At 37.0% G+C, this 20,245-nt stretch overlaps 2 protein-coding genes across 4 annotated transcripts in view; both read right to left on the reverse strand.

Annotated features, from left to right (window-relative positions):
* kcnh2b (potassium voltage-gated channel, subfamily H (eag-related), member 2b) overlaps positions 1–10,987 on the reverse strand; it is a gene marked incomplete at its 3' end in the record, with an annotated part of 194,411 nt that extends 183,424 nt beyond the window's left edge. Inside the window, 1 exon segment of the mRNA XM_014023805.1 lies at positions 9,816–10,987. Coding sequence (XP_013879259.1) covers positions 9,816–9,891 — 76 coding nt within the window.
* A 4,586-nt stretch (positions 10,988–15,573) lies between these two features.
* The window catches only part of sspo (SCO-spondin), a gene marked incomplete in the record, with an annotated part of 130,682 nt that continues 126,010 nt past the window's right edge, over positions 15,574–20,245 (reverse strand). For 2 of the 3 annotated variants that reach the window (XM_014023811.1, XM_014023809.1), the window contains 2 exon segments: positions 15,574–16,477; positions 18,117–18,267. In XM_014023811.1, coding sequence (XP_013879265.1) covers positions 16,455–16,477; positions 18,117–18,267 — 174 coding nt within the window. 3 annotated transcript variants of the gene reach the window in all.

Here is a 20,245-nt window from a genome sequence, read left to right on the forward strand (position 1 = left end):
TATTTACACAATAAATATCAAGCAAGTTTAAATGTGACCTAAAACATTTTCGTATTATTAAAAGTAGGGGTGTCCCAATACTATGTCCTGATGCATCTCAATAATCCAGGTAGAAAAATCAAAAAGAAATAATTAAATAGGTCCTCTGGGCATGTTCTTTAATGAAATGTTCCATCTCTCCTCCAAGAGAACCCGTCCAGAGGACCTACTTATTTTTTTTTTCTTTTTGATGTCCCAATACAAGTTTTTCTCAAACTGAGTATGAGCACTTCAGTTTGGATACTCATCAATACAGAGTAAACATAACACAATGACTGACTCTAAAAACACTTTTTTTAGAACAAGGTGTCTCTCCTTCCAAAACAAACATACAGCATATGTAATGTTGAAACATTTTTTAAATAAATAAAACAAGATTTTTTTAACTTGTATACATTTCTTAAACATGGATCTGATAAAATTGTCACTTAAATTGTAAACGTTAATAAATTAAATTGAATATTCTTATTGGTAATGATGCAGAGTATTGAGGCTTTTTGTACAAATATTTGCAAAAATGCTGGCATTGAGATACGTTTGAAACAATGTTCTGACAAATAATCAATAGGTACAGCAGTACTTTATCATAGTATCATATTGAGAACAGTTATTATTATTTAGGTTTTTTTTTCAGGCTTAAAAAACTTTTTTTCTCAAAAATATATTAGTGCAAAATGAAGCTACCCATTAACTTATAATGAACCTCAACTGAGATTAATTTGTTACTGTTTCCTCAACTAAACAACATCTGTGGTCCTACTCAAATATATGTGTGCAGAGAATAGACACACTGTGTTTATACAGATGGTGCCAAAGCTGTTGAATGTTATCAGGTCACCTGATCAGCAATAATCAGTCAAAGGTTTACTGAACTCCTGGCGGGTTTTTATGTTCAGCAGCTTCATGACACAAATATTTATACTGTCAACACAAGAAAGCTGTTGAGTTTGTCTGTTTTCATTAAAGTATTCTCAATAATAAGTTCGGGGAATTTAGTTTAAATGAGGAATATGATACACACATTGCCTTCTGAAAAGTAACATGCAATCCTGACGACTTCTCATCAGTTATGTTATTAAAAGATTTCAAAACAAAAGTTTCAAAATCACAAATGTGGGTAAATTGTAGTTCAGTTCAGACTGGAGCTGTTTTAAAGTATACATATTTTGTAGAGAAATCCTGTTATCTTCAATCAAATACTGCCGGAGAGTGTTTTCACACCAAGATAGTCCAGGGTTCTCGATTTGATTGGGTGAGAAATTTTTACAACTTTTATTTTTTTAATAAAAAATATTAATTTCATTTAAAAACAAAACAAATGTTATACATACAACAAATAATAATACAAAACACAAATAAAATGAAAGGTAGCAGAAAGACGAAAAAATTATTATTATCTGCCCCTTTTTTTCAAAAGATAAATAAATTCAAACAACAATAATCTTGAAATAACAAAACATAAAAAACTTCAGCTCCTTCTCGAACAACACTTCTTATAAATGCACATTATACAAATTCATATTTCTTCAACAATCTAACTTTTATCATTCTGATGAGATGGTATTCAGTAATAGAAACAGAGCTATTGATTTTCCTTTTCGAGATGATGGTGTAGAGATCTGTAGAGGCAATGAGGTGAAGTTTTTGGGTGTTATTATTGATGAAAAGCTGACATGGAAATCTCGCATAAATCACTTAAGAACAAAAAATAGTCAAATCTATTGCAGTATTGTATAAAGTAAGGGACTTATTTAATGACAAAACTTTATGTTATATAACGCAAAAATTGTTCCGCACTTGATTTACTGTATTGAAGTCTGGGGGAAAGCATCTAAAACAATTACAAATCCCATCTTTGTTTTACAGAAAAGAGCCATAAGAATTATCACCAGAAAACATTACCCATCAAATACATTATTTTATCGGTTGAAATTATTGAAATTGTATGAGTTGGTTGATCATAATATTTTGCAGGTTATGTGTAAAGCTCATAAAAAATATTACCTCTAAATATTTAATTAAATTTTGTTAAGAGAGTTAGTAATTATAACCTTAAGGGTAAAGAGATGTTTGTAAAGCCCAAAATTTGAACAAATTTGAAGGACAGATGTACTTCAGTCCAAGGAATAAGACTGTGGAATAATCTGGAAAGTGATTATAAAAAGGCTGGCTCAGTACATGTATTTAAGAGAATGATAAAAGTTAGATAGTTGAAGAAATATGAATTTGTATAATGTGCATGCATAAGAACTGTTGTTCGAGGAGTTGAAGTTTTTGTTATGTTTTGTTATTTCAAGATTATTGTTGTTTGAATTGTTTTTTTAAAAAGGGGCAGATATTAATAAGAATTTTTTTCTTCTTTTTACTACCTTTCATTTTATTTGTGTTTTGTATTATTATTTGTTGTATGTACAGCATTTGTTTTGTTTTTAAATGAAATGTATATTTTTTGAATAAATAAATAAATTCTCTTAAATAAATTTATTGATCCAGCATTTTTATAATCACTTTCCAGATTATTCCACAATCGTATTCCTTGGACTGAAGTGCATCTGTCCTTCAAATTTGTTCGAATTAAGGTTATAATTACTTACTCTCTTAACAAAATTTAATTGAATATTTGGAGGTAATACATTTTTATGAGCTTTATACATAACCTGCAAAATATTATGATCAACCAACTCAACAAAGTATACAAAGTAACAATTTGTAATTGTTTTACATGCTTTCCCCCAGACTTCAATACAGTAAATCAAGTGTGGAACAATTGTTGTATTATATAACATAAACAGAGCTTTGTCATTAAACAAGTCCCTTAGTTTGTATAATACTGCAATGGATTTGGCTATTTTTGTTCTGAAGTGATTTATGCGAGATTTCCAAGTCAGCTTTTCATCAATAATAACACCCAAAAACTTCACCTGATTGACTCTACAGATCTCAACACCAACTCAAAAAGGAAAATCAATAGCTCTGTTTCTATTACTGAATATCATATTAGTTTCACTCAAATTTAATGATAATTTATTTATTTTAAACCGTTTGTATTTTAAAAAATTCTGTTTGCATCATCCCCATCATTCGTTCTAGATATTTTCCTAAACAGAAAAATGTAGTATCATCTGCAAATAATACAACCCAGACACATTCACTAAATCATTCAGATATAAAATAAATAACTTTTGTCCAAATACAGAACCCTGAGGAACCCCACATGTAATATTGCAGAGTTCAGATCTTACATCATTTACAAACTGTTTCCTGTTTTCCGGATAACTACTGTAGATACCCACTCCAATGCTGGACCTCTTATACCATATTTCTTTAACTTTTCGAGAAGAATGGTGTGGTAAGTGATGTCAAAGACTTTCTTTAAATCAACAAAAGCACTAATACAATACTGTTTTTGGTCAACAGCAGTTGTTATTTGTTCAATTAAGACCATGAGAGCCATTGATGTTGAATTTTTTTTGCCATAAACCCAGGGATTACCTTGGCTATTTTCATGTTGTCTGGAAATACAGTATACCAGTTGAAAATGATAAATTACATATATATGTAAATGGCTCAGTGACATAGTCCATTTTTTTTTTACAAACATCATATCCATGTTCACCAAGTCTTTTGATCTTTTGTTTGCAAGATTTATTACAATATTCATTATTTCTTCTTTATTGGTTCCATTAAGAAAAATACTATTGGTACATCCCATGACTGTATGACTCACATTGTTTTCTATTTGTTTTGTATTTTAGCTGCAAGACTTGGACCAACATTCACAAAATAATGATTAAATCCATTTACAATTTCATTCAGATCATATATTGTCTTCCTTTACAAAGTACTGTGGAATGCCTGAATTTTCTTTATGATTTTTCAGAACACTATTCATTACTCGTCATGTTGCCCTCATATCACTGTTACTCCTATTTAATAAATCACTGTAATATTCCTTCTTATGCTTTCTTATAATACATACCAACTTGTTTTTATACTTCTTATATCTCTCTTCTGATTCTTTTGTTCTTAATTTCAAAAAGCATGAATTTAAGTAATTCTTTTTTACAAGCATTTTTAAGCCTTTTGTCACCCATGGTTTATCGACAGTATTTCTCTTTGTATCATTGTTTTTACATAATTCTTTCCATACAAATCTTCTATAATATTCATAAACACATCATATGTTTTGTTCACATCATCAACAAATACAACCTTCCTTTTTTAATCATCTTTTAATTTATCCAAAGCTTTTCTTCATGTGTCTATTATTTTTTTCTTGATTGTAACTACTTTTGTGCTACTTTGATCATTTTTATAAATTGTAAAAATTGGTAAGTGATCACTTACATCAGTAATCGAAATACCACCCATTATCTCTGTGTTTGTTATATTTGTAAAAATACGATCAATTACTGTTGCACTATGGGTTGTGATTCTTGTTGGTTTTGATAACAAAGGACAAATGTTCAAACTGTACATTGAGTTTATAAATGTACCAATATTGTTTGAGTCGGTTTTATTTCCCAAGTCAATATTGAAGTCACCACACACAAAAATTGCTTTGTTAGAAGTTTTTCCAGTAGCTCCATGATTTCATCAGTGAATGCCTCTATATTTGATCTGATTCACGTTCACATTGCAGAGGACCAAACCACCTGGACAACATCAGGCAATTACAGTATCTGCTCGTTTGGGGCAGTACTGCTCTACCTGAGCATGACCATAAAGCACAAAAACATTAGGAAAAACAAAACTATGATCCTTTTTGGCTAGGACCAAAAACAGAATGTAGTTAAGGGAAAATAAGAAAGAGAGAAACAAATTCATGTATCGATCCCATCATATTTATACTGATCCAGTACAACAATGTTGGTATTGTTATCACTCCCTCATACCGGCACAATTAACTACAGAAAACTTGGACTAGAGCTCAAGTTTCTGTCATGTGGATTTATAGAATCAGTATGTATTTAAAAGTGAGGATGGGGTTGTCATTATCTCATTTTTAAGACCACAGCAACATGTTCACAAACACTTCCCGTTTTCACATTTAGGTTCCTGTCTTCACACTGTTATGGACTAATTATTTATATCTGTTTCACCTTGACGCTGTCCATTACTAATATCTTATGATAAGTACTTTCGGCTGTTTTAATCTGTTTGCCCCAGACTTCAAGACTCCAGCAATGCATGACCTCTCTTATTTTGATAAGGTAGCTTCTGGGCTGAGAGGCCTGTTATTGGTTAGGTGGTTGCAGTTGTCGAACGGTGATTGGTTGTAAGCATGTCACATGATGTTATTACTGGCTGCTCTCCGCTGACGAGAGCCAGCCACAACTCGACAGACTTCCTGATTGACCTCTGCTGTGTTGTTGCTCAGATTAAATCAATTGATGACCATACACGCAGACTTTCTGTGCATTTATTCCAACGTGTTTCTGCATTCTTGATAAATCTTGCTACCACAACACAATTTTCAATTTGGTAAAGATATTTCCATACGATTTGTGTTATTGGGATCTCTTTTTTGTCTATTTTTACCATGCTTTTTTAGAAAAAAAGGTTACATCAATTGCCTTCCTCGCATAAACAATAATCCATCACACCAGGAAAAGTGCCTTCCACAGGCTGCTGTGAAGAAACACTGAAAATTTAATCATGGTGGAATGAGTCCCCAGTGTTCCAGTGAGCAGCACAGGCCGTTAGCCTTTGTTGAGTTATTCAGAGTTATCAAGACGTAAATATTAAAACAGGAGGATTAACGTGATTTTTTTTTTTTACTTGGCTGCATTTGTGCAGAGCTGAAAGAGGAAAGTGTACTGGAGATGCCTTGTTTTGAGACTCTCTTAAGACTTGATTAATTCAGAGAGATTTCACCTAGAGCTGGAATGTGAATTATTCAGAAATTTAGAAAGATAGTCTCTTTAGCTCATGACTGTAGCTTTATTTTTAAAGCCCAGGATAAACTGCTGTTTAGATTTCATTAATAAAACTAGATATACCATCCGTCCATCTATGGCTACGTTCACACTGCAGGCAAATCCGACCCAAATCCGATTTTTTTGACCCATCTGACTCATATCCGATTTTTTTATGACAGTCTGAACGCGACAAATCCGATTTTTTCAAATCCGACCCAGGCCGTTTCAGTATGTGGTTTTAAATCGGATATATATCTGATGTTTTCAAAGTGACTGCAGTGTGAACGCTCATGTCACATTCATCTGACTTTTTCATCAGGAGGAGGGGGTGAAGGATCGATAAGACACTAACCTCAAGTCTCACTGTTTAAATCTGTAGCTCCGTGTGTTTACAGCTCCAAAACACAAGTCCAGTTGCTTCKTCTTTTTACTTTTCATTTTCCACGTAGATAGTATGATAATAATGGTCCAGCCTGGGTCCCGAAGAGTATCGATCCTAAAGTTCGATACTTGGCCGATACTTTTTTCCAGCTCGTAGTTTCTTTAAAAAAAAAAAAGCTTCACTGGAGCATCCCGGTCAGAGGCAGGTTCAGTTATAAACACTGACTAAACAAGATGTCAGATAATTATTTAATCGGCTCTGATTAAACAACAACTTCAGATACGATGTGCAAAATGTAGCATCCATGCTAGCTCTGTAAACAAACCAGCCGGCTGATGAGACGTCACGTCTTTTACTGCGCATGTGTGTCACATCAGTGCTGTGTTGCGTTCACACAGGGGTCTGATGCAGGTCACATTTAAAATGTAATGTGAACGTTCACACAAAAAGATCGGATTTTTTCAAAAAATCGGAACTGAGCATTAAGACCTGCAGTGTGAACGTAGCCTATCATCTGCTGCTTGTTCTGGAGTCAGGTTGTGGGGCAGGAGCTTGAGCAGGGAGGTGCAGACATCTCTATCCCCTGACACCTATTCTGGCACTTCTGGGAGGTTTTTAAAGCATTTCCAGGCCAGCTGAGAGACACAGTTTCTTCAGCATATCTTCAAAAGTATCTCCTCCCAATTGGACATACATGGAACATCTTCCTACAGAGGCAGCTGCAAACTGCTTCACTTGGATATCATAGCACAGTGACACCAACAAGAACACGTCATTGGCAAATAGTACAAATGAAATCTTAAGGTGACCAAAATGAACCCCTTTTTGCCCCCTAAAAGCACAGATAAATTAAGTCCATAAAAGTTATGAAAATAATTGGTGGCAATGGACAGTTCTGACAGGGTATGACTCTGACATACTGCTGACAATGCAAACCAGACTCCTGAACTTCGTATAGGGACTGAAAAGTCCAATGCATGCCCAATCCCATAGTCATCCACAAGCCATCCCAGGAAACAAAATCAAAGGCAATTTTCAAGTCAAAAACCACATGTGGGTTGTTGGGCAAACTCCAAAGACCCCTTAAGGATGATTGCAAAGGTAAAAAGCTTGTCCAGTTTTCCATAGCCAGGACCGAACTCATGTCCCTCCTAAATCTGAGGTTTGACCATCAACCGGACTTTCTTCTCCAGCATCCCTGACCAGACCTTATTGGGTATGTTGAGGATTGTGATTTCCCTGTAACTGGAATACAGCCTCCAGTCCCACTTTTTAAAATGGGAAACTACAACCCCAGTCTACCTCTCCAGTTGCACTGACACCAATGTCCATAAAAATCTCTTTATAAAACCCATTTCTAGTCTCTGGCCTTTGGACACCATTTGTAAATGTTGACTTTTAAATTGTTTGTATTTATTTTTTGTTGGCTTTATGATTGAATGAATGTTTTTATTATGTGCACCTTGTTCTGTGGGTGTTTAAAGTGCTTTATAAATAAAGATGATATGGTATTGTATGGTATGGTATGGTATGGTATGGTATGGTATGGTATGGTATGGTATGGTATGGTATGGTATGGTATGGTATATTGCAATGTTACAATAACTTGTCAAACAATACAGCCCAGCATCACCTGGAGTCGAGGAACTCAGGGAGACTCTGTTTACCACTGGAGACCTGCCACCACAGAGCTTTTTCACTACCTCTGCAATCTCAGCCCCAGTTATGCATGGCCATCCTCAAGCCCTCAGACTCAGCTTCCTCCATGGAAGATGTTCTTGGAGGACAAAGAAGGTCCTTAAAGGATTTCTTCCACTGTCTGACAACATCACTGATTGAGGTCATGCAGTGTTAGTAAAGCTTTAGCAGTTTCCCAGAATCTTTTTGGAGCTCCTTTTTAGTGCAGCTGAAGGCGGGGTCTTCGGTGCTCTGAGCCTAGCTTACTGGATATCACCTAATTATACCAAACTTTTAATTTATGTTTTTATTGATGCTGATGCTTCTCGATTCCCCTCACACTGCACTTAACCTCATCTTCATCAACGTTAAGTTTAGTTAATGGAAGAAACTCAGGCACATTGAAAGTTAAATCCCATCATCCAGACATGGGAACAACATGAAAGCCAATGCAGCTCTAACAAAGTGATGCCTGCACATATCAGAACATAAACACTGTAACATGTCATGCCTCTTGTGTGTAAATTTTAGAATAAATTTTAAAGTAGCAGCTATATTCTGTTTTGCAGCCTCCAATTTGCTGGAATATTGGGAAACATGAATGTGATATTGATCTTTTTGTCAGGGCAAAGAAAACAAAATATGCTACATAAAATATCTCATTCTAACATAACTGAGTTTTATCTTCCAAAGCATTACGCATCTGGCTATCAGTTCAGACACCAATAGGACATAAAGCGAGTCTACATCAAACTGGTTTGTAGAAAGACAGTTGTTTTTGCAAATAAAACATTGCTTTGTGTTACCAAACATATTCCCTGAATCCTGTTTGCCTGTTGAGAGGTTGTTATAGAAAATTAAATTACATCCTTCGGGAATACAGTGTAATTACAGTACTGTACTAAATTCAATACAACTGTAAATTTGACTAAGTTAAAGGCAGTTTTGTTGGTTAAGGTTGATTAGTTATGGTGTCCATCTTGAATTGGGTGGACTAACGAGTTGTAAATTCAAATCCAGTGAAGCTTTTCTTGTTTTCATTCAAATCGGCATGCATTCTGGGTATAGTTTTTCATACTGTGATGTACTGTGACTGAACCTTTACAGTATGCAGTGTGACATTTTAAAAAGAGTGTTTTATAAGAACTTCTGAAGAAAATTAAAACTTAAGGCATGCCAGCATTATTTTATGGGAAAAAACTGTTTATATTAACATTTGTGTATGTTGGTGAGTAAGGAGATAAAATAAAATTAATGCTATTTGTATAATAATGTTTGAAAAAGTGTGTAGTGTTTGTACACCGGCAACGGTAATGCAGAAGTATTTTATTTTATTACAATGGCATAATGAAAATAAAGTTAGTTTTAGGAAACTGCCAGTCTTTCCTCTTAATACAAAACAGGGATGTAAAGTTGACTCATTTATAGCTAATAAATGATCTAATTCAGATTCAGATGATTGCAGTTCAACAAAATCATGTTAATCAGTAGAAGCAGGGAAACATCTAAATTATGCAGGAGTTTTCTAACCAGGGTTAGAAAACAGCTGCTCCAAAGTAACATAATGTCAAACTGATGATCAAATTCTACTGTAAAAACACTTTAATAAAATTAAAGCCTGTTGCCAAGAAAATTTCATTGTCACAAAACTGTTTATAGGAGCAAATTATGGGGACACAAATTGCAGCTGAAAGATCATTTCATTTTAAAGCAGTTGAATAATTTAATCCCTCTGGCGGAGTACAGAAATCAATGGCACAGAGAATTATTTTAAAGCAATAAAACTTCGCTCTTACTTTGACTGTCAAATTTCCTGATGATGGTGTCCAGGAAAGTGTTCTGCGGGGCCACATGGCCCCGCCGCACCGGCATCCTCCCTGCTGCAGCGGCCGCTGAGCTCTCAGACACTTCGGGACTTTTGACAACAGCAGCCCGTCACTCCGAGGTACCCCGAGGCGAAGATGGGAGGAACTGAGCCAAAGTTTCACCGAGTGGCTCAGACTAGCAGCAGCCCCGAAAAGGAAGAGAAAGTGAGGAGAGTTCTGGAAACAGGAGGCGCGCGCGTTGTTTCCACGCTCGGGTTTCGAGCCTGAGACAAGAGCGGGGTGTCTCTGAACCCTGGAGGAGGGGGTGGGTAACAGGACCACCTGTCAGGTGACACTCCCCTCCAGCTCTCACAGTGGATGGAGCGCGACGGAGCTCTCATCCTGCGCTCCGGTCCGCTCCCGGGAGGCGGAATGGACGATGAGCGTCGTTTGAGCCATCTTTGAGGGACTGCGCGCTTTCTGTTTACCTCCCGCTCTGCCTGTTTGTTTATTTGCTTTTGTTTTTTAACCCCTCTGAGGCTGAGAGTGTCAGACTTAGGGGCAAATGAACGCAAAGAGGACAAGAGAAGAACTGAGCACGGCTTGAGTCGTCACAGATCTGTTTCTTTAGGAGCTTGTTCTGCGTGTCCTCCTCCTCCTCCTCCTCCTCCTCCTCCTCGCTCTGCGCGCTGCCGGATGACTTCAGCTCCCCTGGCGTCTATAGCTGCGCGTCGTTTTAACCCTTTGCTCATCAACCCCGAGCTAGTTATTAAAACAAATTGATCTCATTCACAAAACGAACAAAAAAACAATGAATAAAGCCTGCAGGTGCAGGAGTCAGTCCATTGGATGAGACAGAGACGCACCTTTCTCATCCACAGGGGAAGCAGCTTCACTTGCCTTCTTCTTCAGCTCCGGTTTACCCACACCCACCTCCCCAGTCTCCCATTGTAGCTACTCTGTTCGCTCTGTTGTCATTGTCAGTAAAAAAAAAAAAAAAAAAAAAAGGCACTTCGGCTCAACAGAAGCTTGTCTTTCTCCACAGGAAAGCCCTGCTGCAGCAGGATGAGGGCACCTAAGGAGGAAAGGCTGGTTTGATGCCGTTTTGTTTTGCTTCATCGGGGCTGGACGGGGATTCACCACTTCAGCCTGCTCATCTACGTCACCGCCGGGGGTTCCCCCCTTCTTCCGTGTCGGGGATGGTGCCTTTACGTAGCGTAGGAAATGGCAGTTTTTTTTGGCTCGCGCGCGTTTGGCAGGACCGAGCACTCCTGTTTGTCTGTTAAATTAAAGGATTTGGGGGGGATGGATATCTCTCGCCGCCTCTCACTCTAGTAACAGAGTGCAATCATCTTAAATTGAGAAGGGGTGAGTTGTAGCCCTTTTGATCATCATCATCATCATCATCATCATCATCATCATCATCATCATCGTTTATTTATAAAGCACAATAAAAACCAAAGTGCTGTACAGGTGCATAAAATAAAAATAATTAACAAAGTACAGAAATAAAATGAACAATAAAATCAAACAAAACAGCAAAGGCTGGCCTAATGATCCTGCTCTTCAGACTCAAATGCCTGTTTAAACAGATGAGTTTTTAACAGAGACTTAAACTCATTTAGAGACCCAGCAGACCTCACAGACAGTGGGAGATTGTTCCAGAGCCGAGGTCCTGCAACTGAAAAGGCTCTGTCTCCCCTGGTCACAAGCCGAGACCTGGGAACAACTAAAAGCTTTTGATTTACAGATCTCAGGGATCTGTTTGGAATGAGACGCTGTAAAAGCTCAGTGAGATAATGAGGTGCCAAACCATTTAGACATTTAAAAACTAAAAACAAAATCTTAAAAACAATTCTTAAAGAAACAGGCAACCAGTGAAGAGAATACAAAATCGGAGTGATGTGTTCGCGACGTCTTGTCCCTGTTAAAAAAACAGGCAGCTGAGTTCTGAACCAGCTGTAGACGACGAACCAAAGACTGATCCATCCCACAATAAAGAGAGTTGCAGTAGTCCAGTCTAGAAGTGATAAAAGCATGAATAACCCTCTCAAGTGCATTATGAGGCAGGTAATCCTTGACTTTACTTATAAGTCTCAAATGATAAAAGCTAGACTGGACTACTGCACTGACCTGTTCTTTAAATTTAAAATCAGAATCCAAAAACACCCCAAGATTTCTAACAGACACACGGCCAGACACAGGGTCCAGTGGTCCAACAGCACTACTGCATCCTGTCAGTTTATCAGAGTTACCAAATAAAATGACCTCTGTCTTTTTATCATTAAGATAAAGAAAGTTCAGGTCCATCCATGCGCTCACATCTTTTAAGCATTCAAGTAGCCTATTTACAGACTGGGATCTGCTAGATTTTAATGGAAGATAGACCTGAATGTCACCAGCATAAAAATGGTATGACACGTTATATGTGCGAAAAATAGATCCCAGGGGGATTAAGTACAATGAAAATAAAATTTGCCCTAGTATGGAGCCTTGAGGTACTCCATACTGAAGGTGAGCAACAGATGAAAAAAGCTGTCCCAACTGGACCGAGAAGCTTCTGTTAGACAACCCTGGTCAAACATTATGTGTCAGCACTCAGAAACTATACCACACCAATAACTGTAAATATGACAGTTGTAGGATTTTCTGTGTTAGATAAAGTCAATCAGCTGTGACAAACATCTTGACTCTAAAAATGAATCATTTGTAGTTATATCCATTGATTACTTTGAGTTTTGTTAAATTTAGTGAAGTGGTAGGTTATTGTCTGAATTTCAGACAAGTATGTTGCACAGTGAGTAGCCATGTGAGTATGTTATGAATGACTTTCAGCAACAACAATCCCACAAGGTTGTAGAAACCACTGAGTTAATTTTGTGTTTTTGACTTTAGTTTGTGTAATCCTATTTGATTATTTTTAATCTTTGTTGTGTTTTTTTCTGTTTTTTTTTTGTTTGTTTTGTTTTTTTGTACAGCAATTTGTTGCAGCTGTGGTTGTTTATGTGTGTTGTGGTTGTGGTTGTTTACTAGTTTTCTGAGTTGTGTGGTGATCATCTGCTGACTTCAAAATGTCAGTTGTAGATGTGCATGCAAAAGACAACATTCTGACAGTTTTATCAAAATGTGTCCAGTAGTTCATGAGTTAATTTTTAACAGACTTCCTTGAAATTGTAAAAATAAATAAATAAATAAAAGAATCTTATGAAATCAGTTAAAAAAACTGAAGTTGTGAATGATTTTCAGCTACTACCAAAGCCAATTTGAGATCAGCATCTGAGTCATAATCATTTTTGTGATGGCCTGTGTGTCACAATGAGTAGGTTTGTGAAACAAGATTCAAGATGCAATATTTCTGCAATATGATCACCAGAAACAAAAAATAAATAAATAAAAAAGATGAGCTGTGTGGTAGAGGCTAATTTTTATCCATTTTAACTGGCTAAAACTGTTTTTTGTTATGCTTTATTTGGAATAAATGTGTTGAAAGTATCAATTAAAACTGTCTTTCCTCTAATCCAACCCACCTGAAACAGTTCTTTGAAACACACCAGAGGAACACGCTGCTGCTGCTGCTGCTGCTGCTCTTTAGAGGCAGTTTTGAAAAATGACTCGCACAGTTCCATGAATTCAGATTATTTTTCAGACTTTTAATGACCAGTGAGGCATGATAAATTGCATCCTGGCTAGTGAATGATGACTGAAGGACCATCCATCAAACTGTGACATTTTGCTGGGGATTAAAAATGCATCAGCACCGTCTCCTTTTACTTCCAGCAGCAGAGCAGCTGAAAAGCCAGAGGTTACTTAGTTAAGAATAAAGAGGGGGGGAAAAGTGGCGATTATGGGAAACTAGTGTCAAAGCACAGCTAGGTACAGCATTTTTCTATATAAAATAGAACACAAACCACACAGAGATTAAAAAGGTAAAACAATTCTCATTCTGTTTATTTAGCAAAATTAGCAGTGCTGTGCCATGGGATCCCTGATTGTCACCAATTTCTACATAGAGGAGGTGGAACAGACAGCCCAGGACTCCTACCAGAGAAGTCAGTGGTTCAGATTTGTGGATACTTGCATCCAAGCTAAGAAGGTAGAAGTGCTCACCAGACGCTTCAGCTCTGTTGACAACATGAAGTTCAGCAGGCATGATGCTGTGGGGTGACAAATAAAACATCCCCAAAGACATTTCCTACCCTGGTATTGAACTGTTTGACCTGTTGCCCTCCAGGAGATGATACAGGAACAGCAAAACAAAAACAGACTGACTCAAAGATACAACCATCCTGAACTCACACATGAACTGACTTCTCAGTCTAACCCCTCCCAACCCCCACATCTTCCACCCACCAACTGTGCTTGATTAAATTATTTAATCAACTATTTAACATCATTGATGTACTGTGCAATATCTTCACGTGAATGTGCATGACCCTGTTTCTGTCTTTCTTACTTTTTACTTTGCCGTTAATTTCATTGTGCAAGGCATTGAATTCAATCCAGCTCAGTTGGTAGAGTCATTGCCTCACAGCAAGAAGGTTGTTGTATCAAATCCCGGTCGGGGACCTTTCTGTGGGTTTTCTCCAGACACTCTGGTTTCCTCCCACACACCAAAAACATGACTGTTAGGTTAATTGGTAACTCCAAATTGTCCCTAGGTGTGAGTGAGAGAGTGAACGGTTGTTTGTCTCTGTGTTTCTTTGATGGACTTGCGACCTGTCCAGGATATACCCCGCCTCTTACACTGTAACCACTGGACTGTGGGCACCAGTGACCCTGAAAGGAAGAAGCGGGTAAAAGATAATGTATGTATGGATTAATACAGGTACGATATGGAAAAAATATATAGTCTCATTAGAATTAAACATTGAATTAAAAACACTGAATTTTTATCCTTCGCGATTATTTATTTACGTGATATTTTTCTTCAAATTCACCAGCAAAAAAAAAAAAAATCACCTGCAGAAATTTACTTGCAAACGTGTTGACCTTCTGGTGAGTCAAGCCAAAGCAATCGGCATGAGAGTGAGTCGAGCAGCTTTTAGCCAATCAAATTACGCTCATTTGGTTACGTCACGTCAGTGCTGGCAGAGGTAACTCTCAGAACAGTCAGCTGGTTAGTGGCTGAATGAAAATGAATGAGGTTTTTCCTGTTAAGCAGATGTAACAAAACATCAGATACTGACGGCCAATCAAGGTCTATGTTTTCATCCAATAGAAGTGGGTGAAATGTGGGACTGACCTGATGACAGCTAGTGCACCACCCCGTCTAGTATGGCAAGCCATTTGAAGATAAAATGAGCCTAATTTGATTGGCTAAAAGCAGCTTGACTCTAACGCTGATTGCTTTAGCTTGAGTCATGAAGTCAACACATTTGCAGGTGCAGTTTTTTTTTTTTTTTCAGGCAAATCTTTTGCAGGTGAAATTTTCGCTGGCAAATTTGAGGCAAAAAAATCATATTATTTGAAGGAATAAAAGTTGAGTTATAAATTCTGTGTCTAAAAACAGTCTGATTCTAATGAGAGTGTTTCTTCCATTGGATTCATTTCAGTAACAGCTCCCTGTAATATTGTCCTCTGATCTGATCAATAGGAAGGAATAGACAAAAGTAGTCATTTTTATTTTTTATTGATCTATTGATTAGAGCTGGTGCTTCTCAAAGCAGTTAAAATAAACGCACCCTTATCTGCTATAGATGAAATATATGTAGTAATAATCCTGTTTGTGTGGTTTATAAAGAGGCTGAAGTAGGCGTGTCCATATGTGATTTTAATAGTTATTTCTTCAGAGGTTTTGGAGTTTTTCTATCACCTACATGCTCTGCATATTTGGTTAAAATATTTCACTGAATCCGGTATATGCAGGGTGTGAAATGTACAATTATATTTGATAAACACAAAAACAATATGGTCTACTGCATGTGCTTCATTTGGCTAAAGGCATGACTATTCCAGGATATTTCTAATTTTAAACTATGATTTGCTGTGTAAACACATAATAAATTACGTTTAATCAACCAATTTACATGACATAAAACACAAGTATATTTGGTTCATATGTTAGTATTTAAATCAAAACTGTCACCAAAACAAACCATCATACAAGAGAACAAACTGATGCACTACATTTAATTATATAAAAAAGAACAAATATCAAAACATGATCATTCTGGAAAATAAAGACAATTCAATGAAAATAAAAAAGCAATAAAAAATATGATTCTCCATTTGTTTATTGATCAGTCCAATGAAACTGGACTGAAATCATAAAAAAACACATCAAACTTTATAACCCAACATAAAGAAAACCTGGTAAATTAGCATTTCGTTTAAACAGATAAAACAAATAACCTCTCCGAGCTTAGATTCAAATCTTTAAGAATTACACAGCAGAAAAAGGCAGAAAAGAATATTATGATGAGCTGCAGCAACAGCAGCAGTATGATAAAAGACTTGAGAGCATCGCGTTCCTCTCATCCATCCATCTGTTTGTCTCATTCATCCATCGCTGAATCTGAGTGGTGCTCCTGCTCAGCGTGGGGTTCAGACGTTTTTTTCATTCTGCGCACGCACACACACACACACACACACACACACACACACACAGAGCTACACACTGAACACACCAACTCAGCGTCTGGACAGGTCACCTCCTGTGAGAGAAGAGACAAAGAGCTGACTAAATGTGCTGTTTTACACTGAAAGAAGGTGGCACATTGATAAAAAATTTAAAAAAAAATAAAAGGTGGCACTTTAGAATTGTACTTTTTTAACCTTATAAGTCATCAATAAATGGTTAGTTAACCTTGAAATAATCATTAATTAAGAATGATTTACATTTACTAAGCTACAAATAAACACATTTACTAATGTTTTACCCATAAAGGCTAATTTCTTACAAAACCAACATACCGTACTTATTGTTTATTCATGCTTAATAAGTCATGAATTAATGATTCTAGATACTGTGTGTCTATGTATTTAAATGCTCATATCCTTTCACACCATGTGTTAGACATGTATTAATTGTTGGGGGACATTTGGATCAACTATCTACTAACCCTGCAGTGCATCAATAAAATAAGGCAGTTGTTAGTAAAGTATGTTTGTGAACACTTCTAAAGTGAAGATTATTTTATGTTTTTTTTACATATTTGTGTTGAAAAAACCCTGAAGGGACACAAGTTCCTTTTGAACTGTGGAAATCAGACAAATCATAGTCAAATCAAATTATTTCTAAACAGTAATATCTGTCTTACACATGGTGTGAAAATGCATTTATATGAGCATTTACTACATACATTCACAATATTCACGAGTTATTAAGCATGAGTATACAAGGAGTATGTTGGTTTGGGAAGTAATTTTTTTTATGGGCAAGGCATTAATAAATGTGTTAATTTATAGCTTAATAAGTGTGAAACATCCCTAACAAAGGATCTTTGAGTGGTTGCAAGACAGAAGGGTGATACTGTTCCTGCCACACTGTTTGCCTGTTGGGGGCACCAGACCAGATTTATTGATCAATAATTCACCTTTTTATACATCAGACTCAAATACCTCACATAAGTGTAAGATCATAAGATTTCAGGGAACTCGTATCATAACAATGAGTTTGCATTAATTAAGAAGAAACCAATTTTGAAAATTTATTACAAAAATAGAGAATTCAAATTTCATGAATGGATAAAAATAGTAAAATATAAAAGACAAGAAAATAATAAAGGCTTAAAATAGGAGGTTAAAAAATTCTTAGATTATTTATGTTGTTCAATCAAAAACAAATAAAAGAAAAAAAAAGATTAAATACAATTTTAAACAACTGTAGGCTCAAAATATGCAAATAAATACTGAGTTGGTTATGTTTGTGTTGGCTAATGTCAGATAAGTTTGGGCTTCTTCAAATAAGCTGTCAGATAACTTTCAAAGTATGTAATACGTTTTCAGCCATTCATTTCAGAACAAATTAGGGCTTTCCAAGTTCACCTTGAGCCTAAATTTTCATCGTAAGAATTGGATTATTTACTGATTAATTTAGCCACTGTTTGTGTCTGACACGCTGTTGGTCATTAGTGTATTTATTTAAGCTCTGTTCAAATAAAAGAAATGAACACTAAATGACAACTTTTGAATCTTCCACGTTTGCTCATTTGATGAGATCAGATTTGATTTGAGATCACAAGTGTGTACTCTGATATCTGTGTGTACACTTAGGCATGTATTTGAATGTCTAGTTTTCATACTGACATGGGTGATAGACATGCAAATTGATCTAGGAAGGTTCATCCTCACCATGGCAGCTTGTGCACTCACAGCTGTGTATGACTGGGAGAACAACTGGCTCAATTTCTCCACTTTCACACTGCAGGCTCAGGAAACGAACTGGATTGTCTGGGTCCAGACGATAACTGCAGCACTCACATTCTGACCGGAGGTAGGGCTCCTGGAGAATAAGAAGGCAAAGAGTGGATAAGTAACAAAAGAGAGCACATAAATGGATATGTAGGAGGTAAAATGGCCTTTAAAAGTAAACCTGGCACCCCATACTCCCATATCACCCTTGACAGAATGCCTATAGGAACACAGTGGTAAGCCTTCTCAAGAGGGATGAAACACATTTAGAGTGGACAGTCAGCGACTCATGACCTCGTTAGCAGTTCTGTAAGGATCAAGATGATTTAGTCATTCTCCTCTACTTGTTTTTTGTAATTATTTCTATCAATAATGTGCTTTATTTGTCTCTTCCAGAGGAAAATACACCTGGACCAGTCCTTCTGTGTTTGTGTCTCTTTCCTGTCCCTCAAACCCAGCCGGTCGAGACAGATGGCTGCCTGTCCTGAGCCTGGTTCAGGTTCTGCCAGAGGTTTCTTCCTGTTAAAAGAGAGTTTTTCCTCTGTGCTGCTCAGGATGGGAGACTGTGATGAAGTAAAGATTCAACACAATCTGCTGTCTTCTTTAGATTTATTGTTTTTTTTTTTGTTTTTTTTTTTGTGCGTGTGTACAATGCCCTGAGACAGCGTTTGTTGTGACTTGGCGTTGTAACAGAACTAATACTTTTATGTTTAAGCAAGTAATTCATGACATCCTTTAATGACCTAGGTTTTCATGACATGCTGTTCATCTGCAGACAGAATGATTAAAGTCAGAACAAGATTTGCTAACAACAATAATCATTCTTAGATATCACTTGTGTTTATCTTTGTGTTTTCCATTGACCTTGTATCAAATCTTGCYAAGATGACATAATGGTGTTTGTTAATATATATATGAGGCCTCTTGAGTGAGTGACACAGTGGACAGTGGACAGAGTGGGGTGACAGAGAGAAGCAGAGGCACAGAGACAGGCCAGGTTGTTCTCTGTGTKTCCTGCTGTTGCAGTAAAACTCAGCTGATCATCTCACGGAGTACCTTCATTCTTGGACCACGTATTTCTCTTTGTTAAATAAATATTGCCATAACAGCGTTATATAATTGGACTGAATTGAATTGAATCAAATCGACATGACAAAAACCCAGTCCCAGATTAGCAGCAGAAAATAGATAAATTAGGTACAATGGATCATAGTTAAAGTAATAAACCTGATTTATTTGCATGATGAAGATGGATGGACAGATGGATAGATGCATGGATAGATGAGCAATTGATGGATGGACAGATGAATGGTTGGTTGTAGGAATGTGCGATATAAACGATATATGGTAGAAACGATATAAATTTGTCTTATGATAGAGATCTGTAATCTACCGGCCAACCGCGCAATTCTTTTTGATGATGTAACCGGCTGGAGTCAAAACAGATGAAGCAGGAAGCAGCCTGGCTGAGAGCGAAAATGAAGAGGGGGAAAAAACTTATCTGGACCTGGTTCGGGTGTGTGAAAATGAACGCCGAACTGTTTACATATTTACGTGACGGCGCGTTCTCCAGTCGCATGCCGACCGACCACACTGCCTGCTGCGGGAGGAGCGTGCGCCGCGGCTTGTGTGAAGGACTCGACACATGGGAGGTGACATCGCTCGCTCTCCATTCATTTCCACGCAGCGAGGCGACTGTCAGTGCAGGTGAAGTCAGTGCTCAGGTGGGACACACAAAAATCAGTCTGAACCTCGTTTCTCCTGGGGTCATAGCGAGACGACGCATGGCCGAATCCGCGCGCACTCCAAAGCGCGACTATGATTTTCACCCCGCCGGAGCGCGCAGGGATTAAACACGTGGAGTGCAGAAAAAATAATCTGCAAAGTGTGTAGAAAGGAATGAATACAAGCAATTTGTTTCACCACCTTAAAACAAAGCAGGTGATTCCAAACACAACATCCAATGGATGCAGATACAGTGGTTTGCAAAAGTATTCATACCCCTTGAACTTTTCCATATTTTGTCACATTACAACCACAAACATAAATATATTTCACTGGAATTTAAT

Source organism: Austrofundulus limnaeus, unplaced genomic scaffold (assembly GCF_001266775.1).
Source record: "Austrofundulus limnaeus strain Quisiro unplaced genomic scaffold, Austrofundulus_limnaeus-1.0 Scaffold391, whole genome shotgun sequence".
NCBI classification, from domain to species: Eukaryota; Metazoa; Chordata; class Actinopteri; order Cyprinodontiformes; family Rivulidae; genus Austrofundulus; species Austrofundulus limnaeus.